General features: G+C 43.8%; 1 protein-coding gene across 1 annotated transcript in view; it reads right to left on the minus strand.

Annotated features, from left to right (window-relative positions):
• mboat2b (membrane bound O-acyltransferase domain containing 2b) overlaps positions 1-12,468 on the minus strand; it is a 60,257-nt gene that overhangs the window by 18,991 nt on the left and 28,798 nt on the right. Inside the window, exon 2 of the mRNA XM_042300622.1 lies at positions 3,474-3,619. Within this exon, the coding sequence (XP_042156556.1) occupies positions 3,474-3,619 (146 nt within the window). The remainder of the gene's footprint in view (positions 1-3,473; positions 3,620-12,468) is intronic.

Raw genomic sequence — 12,468 nt, forward strand, 5'->3', positions numbered from 1 at the left:
AATGCTGGCGGTGCTTTCACTCTAGTGGTAACATGAGACGGAGTCTACAACCCACACAAGGGGCTCAGGTAGTACAGCTCATCCAGGATGGCACATCAATGCGAGTTGTGGCAAGAAGGTATGCTGTGTCTGTCAGCGTAGTGTCCAGAGCATGGAGGCGCTACCAGGAGACAGGCCAGTACATCAGGAGATGTGGAGGAGGCCGTAGGAGGGCAACAACCCAGCAGCAGGACAGCTACCTCCGCCTTTGTGCAAGGAGGAGCAGGAGGAGCACTGCCAGAGCCCTGCAAAATGACCTCCAGCAGGTCACAAATGTGCATGTGTCTGCTCAAACGGTCAGAAACAGACTCCATGAGGGTGGTATGAGGGCCCGACGTCCACACGTGGGGGTTGTGCCTACAGCCCAACACCGTGCAGGACGTTTGGCATTTGCCAGAGAACACCAAGATTGGCAAATTCGCCACTGGCACCCTGTGCTCTTCACAGATGAAAGCAGGTTCACACTGAGCACATGTGACAGACATGACAGAGTCTGGAGATGCCGTGGAGAACATTCTGCTGCCTGCAACATCCTCCAGCAAGACCGGTTTGGCGGTGGGTCAGTCATGGTGTGGGGTGGCATTTCTTTGGGGGGCCGCACAGCCCTCCATGTGCTCGCCAGAGGTAGCCTGATTGCCATTAGGTACCGAGATGAGATCCTCAGACCCCTTGTGAGACCATATGCTGGTACGGTTGGCCCTGGGTTCCTCCTACTGCAAGACAATGCGAGACCTCATGTGGCTGGAGTGTCAGCAGTTCACCGGCCATGGCAGAACACTGACATTCCTGTCTTGCACGAAATCACGCACAGAACGATCAGTATGGCTGGTGGCATTGTCATGCTGGAGGGTCATTTCAGGATGAGCCTGCAGGTAGGGTACCACACGAGAGAGGAGGATGTTGTCCCTGTAACGCACAGCGTTGAGATTACCTGCAATGACAACAAGCTCAGTCAGATGATGCTGTGACACACCGCCCCAGACCATGACGGACCCTCCACTTCCAAATCGATCCCGCTCCGAAGTACAGGCCTCGGTATAACACTTATTCGGTCGACGATAAACACAAATCCGACAATCACCCCTGGTGAGACAAAACCACGACCCGTCAGGGAAGAGCACTTTTTGTCAGTCCTGTCTGGTCCAGAGAAGGTGGGTTTGTGCTCATAGGGGTCATTGTTGCTGGTGATGTCTGGTGAGGACCTGCCTTACAACAGGCTTACAAACCCTCAGTCCAGCCTCTCTCAGCCTATTGCGCACAGTCTGAGCACTGATGGAGGGATTGTCTGGTCCTGGTGTAACTCGGGCAGTTGTTGTTGCCATCCTGTACCTGTCCTGCAGGTGTGATGTTCAGATGTACCGATCCTGTGTAGGTGTTGTTACAGGTGGTCTTCCACTGAGAGGACGATCAGCTGTCCGTCCTGTCTCACTGTAGCGCTGTCTTAGGCGTCTCACAGTAGAGACATTGCAATTTATTGCCCTGGCCACATCTGCAGTGCTCATGCCTCCTTGCAGCATGCCTAAGGCACATTCACGCAGATGAGCAGGGACCCTGGGCATCTTTCTTTTGGTGTTATCCAGAGTCAGTAGAAAGGCCTCTTTAGTGTCCTAAGTTTTCATAACTGCGACCTTAATTGCCTACCATCTGTAAGCCGTTAGTGTCTTAACGACCGTTCCACAGGTGCATGTTCATTAATTGTTCATGGTTCATTGAACTAGCATCGGAAACAGTGTTTAAACCCTTTACAATGAAGATCTGTGAAGTTATTTGGATTTTTACAGATTATCTTTGAAAGACAGGGTCCAGAAAAAAGGGACTTTTCTTTTTTTGCTGAGTTTGTGTCATTTGCATATTCCCATTTCATTCTCCCTCTTTTTTTCCCTCCACATCTCTTTTTTCCCCTCCCTCGCTTTCCCTCCACCCTTCTTTTCCTCCATCCTCCCTCAGTCTGTCTTTCCTCTGTGCCATTTGCCATGTTGTTGCCAGTCAGTAATGGGCCAAGGTTCATGTGCCCGGTCTGCCTACAGAGAACCATTTGTCCCTACATTAGCTTAATTTAACACACATTCACCCATAACACACACGCAACAGGGCGACTGGATGCAGTTACATAGGAGCAATGCCAAAGCGGATACATACCCAACACCTCACAAGCACATTATTTAGTGCTACAGACTTTTTACCCAGTCATTGTTTCCATTGAAGACAATTAAGCATGCCCATTTTATCTAGTTTTAAGTTAAGAAAAAAAAAATTGGACAAGTGTGGCAGTTTGTGGTCACAAAAGATTGCAATGTTTGCATGCCATTTTTTGGCAAGGAATTCATATTTTTCACAACATATTGCATGTTACGAACAACAACCCATATACAGTAAATGTGGCCCTGACTCCCTACATAGGACTCTGGTCAAAAGTAGTGTACTATGTTAATAGGGTGCCATTTGGGATGCACACCCTGTAAGTATGTGTGTGGCTCTAATGAGATCCTGCAGTTTACAGTGTTACAACTAAACGTCCTGGCACTCAGTTCTCGGCAGTGTCCCAAATGCACCCTATTCCCTATTTAGTCCACTACTCGTCAAAAGAAGTGTACTACGTAGAGAATAATGGGACATAAGCCTCATTTGCCCCATTGGTCCATCGACCTGTTTGTTTTATTAAAGCAGATCTGTTAATGAGAGAAATCTTTTTAGCAACACTGATAAAAATTGATTTAGCTCTGAGAGGAGAGCACTGGTCGGTGATGAGTCCAGCAGCATATTGACCTGATGATACATCTATTGGCGGACCCATATTGGCATGTCCTCCCTTGGTGCCCATGAATCAGGTTAGAGGGGGGGGATCCTGTTATGGATATTTTACATAAGGAATCACTGGTCCCTAATTCATTTCACTAATTTAACTATATTTGGAGGCAGTCAAAAGAGCTTCTTCAAAATACTAGCTTGCAAAAAAATAAATATATATTGCTTAAAATTCTATGAAATGTACACAGACTATGTCATAGTATTTAATAACAGATAGTTGCCAAGAGGCAGCAGGTCAATATTTAAAGAGGGCTTAAGAATATCCCTATTCATTGTCCCACTACCTATCCTATCCATTCACAGTCCTATTCAATATAACATCAGCGTGCAAAGCAAAAACATCCTCTTGAACCTGAGAGCATCAGATGTGAACACAAATACGACACAACCATCTGGTTCTAAATCCGCTACTTACTCCCGTCTAAAGTTTCACAAAACAAATCAACTGCCCCCTATCAACCCATACTTAGAGAAATTACAGCGGCCCGTTTATGCAGCAGCGCAGCAGAGTGCTTGGAATGGGGGTATTGTTTCCCCTCTAAATCGACCCGTTTGGCCATCATGACACAGCGCGTGGAACCTAAGAATGTGTGTGGGTGTGTGTGTAGGCAGAGAGACAGACTCACCAGCCGAAACAGAAGAGAGCAAAGTAGAATCCCAGTAGCGTGGCCACCACATGTCTGACAAAGGGACTGGTCTTACTGGGATGGAGATAGAGACGGAACCCGAAGGCTGTCAACAGGGCAAACAGCTGGCACACAACAAAGTTCACCTGGAGAAAAGAGAGGGGGAGGTGGAGAGAGAGAGAGGGGGAGGTGGCGAAAGGAGAGAGAGAGGGGGAGGTGGAGAAAGGAGAGAGAGGGGGAGGTGGCGAAAGGAGAGAGAAGGATGGAAGGAGAGGGAGAGATGCACAAATTGTTATTGTGGATGGCATGTGTTATTTTTCAGGACCATAATGTAGTTGTATGAAGTCAGAACACCAGATCAACAAGTCTTAACCAGAGAGATGAGGCACACAGCCGGGAATTTGGGATTCATTTAAAGCCCCTTCAGATAAGATCAGAAATCCAATGTTAACAGTGTGTGTTCCATTGACTTGCAGCAAATTACTGTGAAGATAATACATTCATGGAGATGTCTGAACAATGCGGATCCTTTTATATTCCGATCAACAAAACTGGTGAAAGAGATATGACGACATAGACTTGGGTCCAGTGTGGCTCAGTTGGTAGAGCATGGGGCTTGCAACGCCAGGTTTGTGGGTTTGATTCCTATAGGGTATGAAGATGTATGCACTCACTACTACTGTAAATTGCTCTGGATGAGACCATCTGCTAAATGACAAAATTGTAAATGTCCCAAATGGTAGCTCGATTCTCCATAGACCACTGGGCCCTGGGCAAAGGTAGTGCACTATAGGGAACAGGCAAAAGAGTTCCATTTTGGACTCAGGCAGTGGTTACCTTGCAAGATTAAGCGTCTTGCTTACAGCAGAGACAATCAATCCACTACTTTATATCAAAAAGAGTGCCTTTGATTTTTTCCGGCCAGAGCAGTTCGGCGAGAGATGATCGTTAACCCCCCCCCAATGACGTGTTTCTGAGCATGAGCTTAGCTCGTCAACGTCACCTATAAGTTTGATCGGGGACATCTTATTGGAGAAGCAGTGTCTGCCTTCACACTGTACTGTCTTTGCGCAGCCAACTAAAAGGCAGCCACTTCATGGGAACAAATCCATTGATTGAACTGTAATGTTACTAGCTACAGTGGCCAGATAGCTAGAGTGGTAAAGCATTTAGTGCTGTGTGCATTGATCTGCCTATCGTTTCATATGAAGTGTGTTGGACTGCCTTGCTAACCTAATAAGCTAGTGTACATGATCAAACCTAACAAACTTTAGCTAGACTTAAAGGATGATTTAAATATATATATATATATATATATATATTTTTTTAAACTATTATGCAGTTTTATTTTTTTAGTTAGAACAAGTATGATGAAAAGGGTGGATTAGACAGGACTTGTCACTCCTGTCGGCTCCCCCACGTGGAGGTCCGTGCTCTCTTACTGGCTAAAAGTCGAGTTGTCGGCCACTGCCGAGCATTAGAATTCTACAAGCAGAAACGGCAGTTTTGTTGGTACCAGGTCAGTATGTCTTTTGTTCTAGCAAGGGAAGGAACGGCCTGCTACTGTATCGGCAATCAGATTCTCTACGTGTTTCCTGCTTAACGTTTGGAAAGAGCAGACCTTGTGCACTTCTGGTAATACCTCGGTATGGTACGAAGGTAGGAAAATCTGGATACTGCCCAACCTTACATTATAGCCTGGCTGAACCATACTGAATGTGCAGCAACCATAGTCTAACAGTAACACTCCTGGCTACGACTCATGTACACTCCTCACACCACCGGATACCGCGGTTCAATTCCCAACTCCAATCCTTCAATCTGATTCTCCAACCCATCTGTATCCCCTCTGTCATTTCAGGACTGTCGAAATACACCACACAAACAAATTTAAAAACAGACTGAACATTGTTTCACTTGGTGAGTGTAGCTCTCAGTCAGGTTTAACCAGGCTACCACACAAGGATAACAGGGGAAAATGTAGGCTAAACGACAGGAAGCAGAATGATGTGTGACTCAAAGGCTGCATCCCAAATGGCACACTATTCTCTATTTAGTGCACTACTCTGGTTTCTGGGCAAAAGTTGTGAAATAAATGCAAACGGGTGCCATTTGGGACGCATCCAAAGCAAGGGCATGGCCGGTAGCGCTGGGCTACCCAAGATGCCCTGTGACCCAGATAAAACTGCTGTTCTGTTAGCATATGCCATAATGCCAAGAGCCAAGTGGAGCCACAGTAATACAGCGCTTGAGTCTGGACTGAACAGAGCTAAGGGGCCTCACACACACACATAGGGACACGAGCTCAAACACACACACACACACACACACAGACACACTTAAGCACAGCTCTTGGGCCGGTGTGAGTTGAATACTGATGAGCTGGCAGGGATGCAAGAGGGGACAACCCATGCTCTCCCTCTCTCTCGGGTCAAATGTCACTATAGTGGGAGGCGGTCCAGCTCAGGGTCAGACAGCCCGCACCCTCTGCCGCAGGGCATCATCACCCCTCTCAAAGTCAATCCCCTCATCTGTAGCTCTGCTACCCTTCCTGTCTGCCATTGGTCCTAATGGCACCCTATTCCCTATATAGTGCACTACTTTTTACCGTGCGCTATGGGAATAGGGTACAATTTGGGACAGAGAGGCTGGCCCTGGTTTAAGGACAGCACATCTGTCAACTCACCCCATGCCAGGGTGAGTCGATCTGCTGCCTATCAAAGACAACGAGAGTCTGGGGCATTCCTCTCAACCAAATAACAGAAAGGCCCGGGTCAAATGGCGAGGCAGTGATACAGGTAGGGAGGAACATGCTTTCAAATACCATATTAGACTCATGGCTTGAGTCATGATTTAAAGGTCCAATGAAGCCGTTTGTTATCTCAATATCAAATCATTTCTTGGTAACAATAAAGTACCTTTCTGTTTTAAATTTAAAATGGTCGAAAAGGAGGAAAGAAATGACTTCTTAGAAAAATTTAATTTCGCAATAAATAATTTTGCTGGGAGTGGTGAGAGAGGGGCTAATTGTAGGAACGTAATGGGAGAGATGAGTAACCTGAAAACTAGCTGTTGTTGTCTTTATTGGTCTATTAACTTACACAGCTTGGTGATGTCACCAGGTGGTCCAAAAAGTCCATCCAGCCAAACAAGCTGAAATTTCAGGCACTTTTCAAACAGCTCTTACACTAAAATTGCATTATCATAATTTTCACAATATGTTTCCAATCTCAGTGTGGAAATATATAAAAACACAAGAAAATCTAGTTTTACTGCACTGCCCCTTTAAATTATTTATCACCTCAGTTTTCTGCAAAGCTTACTTCATCATTCAGGGTCATTTCTATGTATGTCTGAAGTGCCTTTCGAAACTGTAAGATCATATTTTATAACTTAGCTAGCCATGTTGGCAATAGAATAAGCTTTAAAATGATCCCCACCTGACCCAGATTGCGACTTATAAATGGACCTTTTTGGATTGCGTAAACAACAGTAATTGTGTGACGGTGCGGACACAGGGCTGTGTTCCAAACAAACAAACAAAACTACAAGTGTACTTGATTCAGTTCGTCAATGGCAAAGCTAGGAGAGCTAAAACAAAGCACATTACACCTTGATCACACCTACAGCGTCATTGCGTAAAATAGCACGCAGCATCATCTGGATACGTGTGCAACAAAAAGTTCAACATTCACCTTCTACCATTTCTGTCAAGCGGTCCACTCATAAAATGTGATGCATATGTTGGATAAATCCAACGTCTGCGCCACACAGGACGCACTGCAACTGCCTCTGCAACGCCATGCTGCAAGGCAAACACAGCGTTCCATTGGAAAGGAATGTACTTCTGGTGTGCCAAAATGTAACGGCGCTGTAAGTGCGATGGAGGCGTTTATATTGAAGGCTCTTTCCTTCAGTCACATTTTTTTAATTGAAATTACTTCGGAACTGTGCACAGTTTGAAGACCGCGTGTGGCCACTGGGAGACGCCAGTTGGACCTCTTACTCAAACCCTTGAAAATTGGTTCTCTTCTCTCCAGAAAACCAAATCATATTTGAAGGTATTTGAATCTATGCAAGTTATTTTGAAACCAAATATTTGACGAAGAACCAAAAACTACAAACGTTAGTTGAATTAGTCTAAATATGTGATCGTAAGCACATGGTTTGGAGGGCTCTTGGATATGAATCTTAATATAGCCTACAGCCTAGAATTAAATACCTGAGGGGCATGGAATCACCTCAACATTAGAGTAGACCACTTTCGCAGCTTCAGAATGACTAACAAATTTATTTTCATAATGAGTGAGACATAATACTGCAACACTTGACAAAGTTCTTATACGTGTAGTAAGATAGCAATATCGTCACATAGGACTTCGGAAATTGCCTTAGCATTGCATAATAATGGAGTTATTACGTAGGTGAAATAAGGAACAGTCACCACCCGTGTACAATAGTTACAAAAACTCAGCAAATTCCTATGCAATTCAAATGCAATTATCGAAGTATTAAGTAACAACATGCTAATAAAATGTTTCTCCAAAATAAGTGTTTTATTATACATTTTTTAATTTAGCCTTTATTTAACTAGGCAAGTTAGTTAAGAACAAATTCTTATTTACAATGACAGCCTACCGGGGAACAGTGGGTTAACTGCCTTGTTCAGGGGCTGAATGACAGATTTTTACCTTGTCAGCTCAGGGATTCAATCCAGCAACCTTTCGGTTGCGCTATAACTACTAGGCTACCTCCCGCCCCATTGTTACACAGGCACAAGAACAGTTTAATGTTACGCGTTGACTGAGAATGCTAACAGTAACAAACTATGGCTTTAAGTGTCGAAAGGAAACCGTCTTCTTGAATCAACTACTGCCAAGGTAGGTGGAAAATCACATTAGTTTGTAGTCTGAGTAAACTATCCCTTTAAAATGACAGTATAGTGCGTGTATGAAAGAAGAACAGTTACCCTCAGATGGACACAGTTTTCTTTGCAAAGCATCCAACATGCTGTTTTCAATGTCTGCAAAATGGCTTTGAATAACTCAGCAACCTTTTCAGTGGTATGTTGAGAGTCATGCAGTAGTTGAGCGTCACAATTTATTTCTACTTACATGTACAAAATATAATTGGTTAATTGGTTTGCCTTGATTATGCACACCTGGAGCAAAATCTGTATTCAAATAGTTTTGAAAAGTATTCACTTTCTAAAATCTGTTTTTAAATAGTTGTAGTCACCTCCAAAATAACTATTTGTTCGCCTGGGAAAATAGTTACTTTCCACAAAGCATAGTTAAAACTACAGCTATCCCAGGTCTGCAACAGTGTAATGTTTGGATTCAGTCTTTTGTCAGGTGAAGTGTTGGGTCTGACCTTGGGTCTGATAATGTCCCCATAATTTCCAAAGTGTTTCCTTTCAATTTCTGCAATTTTGTGCATGTGTGTGTGTGTATATTAGGATCCCAATTAGCCACTGCCAAGACAGCTGCTATTCTTCCTGGGGTCCAAACAGGAAACAAATAAAACATAACATACATAAATATACAGTTCATTCGGAGAGTATTCAGACCCCTAGACTTTTTCCCACATTTTGTTACGTTACAGCCTTATTCTAAAATGGATTAAAATAATTATTTTATTTCCCTCATCAATCTACATACAATACCCCATAATGACAAAGCAAAAACAAACATTTTTGGGCAAATGTATTTATATATATAAATTACATAAGTATTCAGACCCTTTACTCAGTACTTTGTTGAAGCACTCCTGGCAGCGATTACAGCCTACTTCTTAGGTATGACGCTATAAGCTTGGCACACCTGTATTTGGGGCGTTTCTCCCATTCTTCTCTGCAGATCTTTTAAAGCTCTGTCAGGGTGGATGGGGATCGTCGCTGCACAGCTATTTTCAGGTCTCCACAGATGTTCGATCAGTTTAAAAAAGTCTGGGCTCTGGCTGGGCCACTCAAGGACATTCAGAGACTTGTCCTTAAGCCACTCCTGCGTTGTCTTGGCTGTGTGCTTAGGGTCGTTGTTCTGTTGGAAGGTGAATCGTCGCCCAAGTCTGAGGTCCTGAGTGCTCTGGAGCACGTTTTCATCAAGGATCTCTCTGTACTTCGCTCCGTTCATCTTTCCCTCGATCCTGACTAGTCTCACAGTCCCTGCCGCTGAAAAACATCCCCACAGCATGATGCTGTCACTACCATGCTTCAACCTTAGGGACGGTGCCTGGTTTTCTCCAGACGTGATGCTTGGCATTCGGGCCAAAGAATTCAATCTTGGTTTCATCAGACCAGAGAATCTTGTTTCTCATGGTCCGAGAGTCTTTAGGTACTTTTTGGCAAACTCCAAGCAGTCTGTCATGTGCCTTTTACTGAGGGGTGTCTTCCGTCTGGCCACCATACCATAAAGGCCTGATTGGAGGAGTGCTGCAGAGATGGTTGTCCTCCTGGAAGGTTCTCCCATCTCCACAGAGGAACTCTGGAGCTCTGTCAGAGTGACCATCGGGTTCTTGGTCACGTTCTTGGTCCAAAATTATTTAATTTAAGAATGATGTAGGCCACTGTTCTTGGGGAACTTCAATGCTGCAGACATTTTTTGGTACCCTTCCCAAGATCTGTGCTTCAACACAATCCTGTCTCGGAGCTCTACGGACTATTCCTTCAACCTTATGGTTTGGTTTTTGCTCTGACATGCACTGTCAACTGTGGGACCTTATAGAAACAGGCATGTGCCTTTCCAACCAAATCAATTGAATTTACCATAAGGGGACTACAATTGAGTCTCATAGCAAAGGGTCTGAATACTTATGTAATTAAGCGTTTTTTAAATATTTTTTTATTAGCAAAAAAATATTTAAAAACATGTTTTCGCTTTGTCATTATGGGTAGTGTGTGTAGATTGAATACATGTTTTCCCACATCAATCAATTTTAGAATAAGACTATATCGTAACAAAATGTGGAAAAAGTAAAGCGGTCTGAATACCTTCCCGAATGCACTACATTTACATTACAATTCAGCCATTCAGCAGACGCCCCCATCGAGAGCGACCCACAGCTACTGCATTCATCTTATGATAGACAGTCGAGACAACCACATATCACAGTTGTATCCCAACCACGCATCACACACACACACATAATACAATTTGGCAGTACGTTCAACCGGCCTCACAACTGCAGACCCTGTGTATGGCAGCGTGTGGGTGAGCGGTTTGCCGATGTCAACGTTGGGAACAGTGTGCCCCATGGTGGCGGAAGAGTTATGGTATGGGCAGGCATAAGCTACAGACAGCAATCATTTTATGAATGGTAATTTGAACGCACAGAGATACCGTGACGAGATCCTGAGGCCAACTGTCGTGTCGCCGGCATCTCATGTTTCAGCATGATAACGCACGGCCCCATGGCGCAAGGATCTGTACACAATTCCTGGAAGCTGAAAATGTCCCAGTTCTTCCACGGCCCGCATACTCACCAGACATGTAACCCATTGAGCATATTTTAGGATGCTCAGGATCGACGTTTACGACAGTGTGTTCCAGTTCCCGCCAATATCCAGCAACTTCTCACAGCCATTGAGGAGGAGTGGGACAACATTCCACAGGCCACAATCAACAGCCTGATCAACTCTGTGTGAAGGAGATGTCGCGCTGCATGATGGTGGTCACACCAGATACAGACTGGTTCTCTGATCTACGCCCCTACCTTTTTAAAATATTATCTGTGACCAACAAATGCATATCTGTATTCCCAGTCATATGAAAACCATAGATTAATTGATTTAAATTGACTGATTTCCTAATATGATCTATAACTTAGCAAAATCTTTGAAATTGTTGCATGTTGAGTTTATATTTTTGTTCAGTATAGATCCAGATGAGGTTTAGGGTTTGAGCAAATGATTTGTCCCAAAAATTAGGCTTTTAGTTTGAGATATTTATAGCACTAGCCTTTTGCTAGTTACCCATTCTAAAAACTGACTGGAGCGCTATGTTAAATGTGTCAGTTATTTATTGTAATGCTGCAGCCAAAGTGTATACTGTGGATTCGTCAGGGTACATGGTCACACAAGCTTTATTTAAGGACAGTGGATGGTCATTAGTAAACACAGAAAACAATAATGGTCCAAGCCGGCTGCCCTGCGGTACACCACTCACCTGAATTTGCATATTATTTTATTTAACTAGGCAAGTCAGTTAAGAACAAATTCTAATTTACATTGACGGCCTACCAAAAGGCAAAAAACCTCCTGCGGGGATGGGGGTTGGGATTAAAAATAAAAATAAATAAAAATATAGGACAAAACACACATCACGTCAAGAGAGACAACACTGCATAAAGATAGACCTAAGACGACAACATAATATGGCAGCAACACATTACAACACAGCAAGGTAGCAACACAACATGACATCAACATGGTAGCAACACAACATGGCAGCAGCACGAAACATAGTACAATCATTATTGGGCACAGACAACAGCACAAAGGGCAAGAAGGTAGAGACAACAATACAGCATGCAAAGCCGCCAGTCAGTAAGAGTGTCCATGAGTCTTTGAATGAAGAGATGGACAAAACTGTCTTGTTTGAGTGTTGTTGCAGCTCGTTCCAGTCGCTAGCTGCAGTGAACTGAAAAGGCAAGTGACAGAGGGATGTGTGCGCTTTTGGGGTGTTGTATGTGGAAGATGAGGGCTGCAGTAGATACAGTATCTCAGATAGGGGGCAGTGAGGTCTAAGAGGGTTTTATAAATAAGCAACAACCAGGGGGCCTTGCGATGGGTTAGAGGCTTCCATTAAAGAAAACCCTCTGTTCTATTTAATAGGTAACTTTCCATCCATGATAAGGCAGAGGATGTTAATCCATAACACCTACATTTTTTTCAGCTATGATCAATGATATCAAAGACATAGTCATGAATATGCTTTTTAGAGTATTCCTGTTAGAAATATTACAAATTTGGCCACATCCATATAGGCCAATTTCCAGA

Source organism: Oncorhynchus tshawytscha, linkage group LG18 (genome assembly GCF_018296145.1).
Source record: "Oncorhynchus tshawytscha isolate Ot180627B linkage group LG18, Otsh_v2.0, whole genome shotgun sequence".
Taxonomy (NCBI): Eukaryota; Metazoa; Chordata; class Actinopteri; order Salmoniformes; family Salmonidae; genus Oncorhynchus; species Oncorhynchus tshawytscha.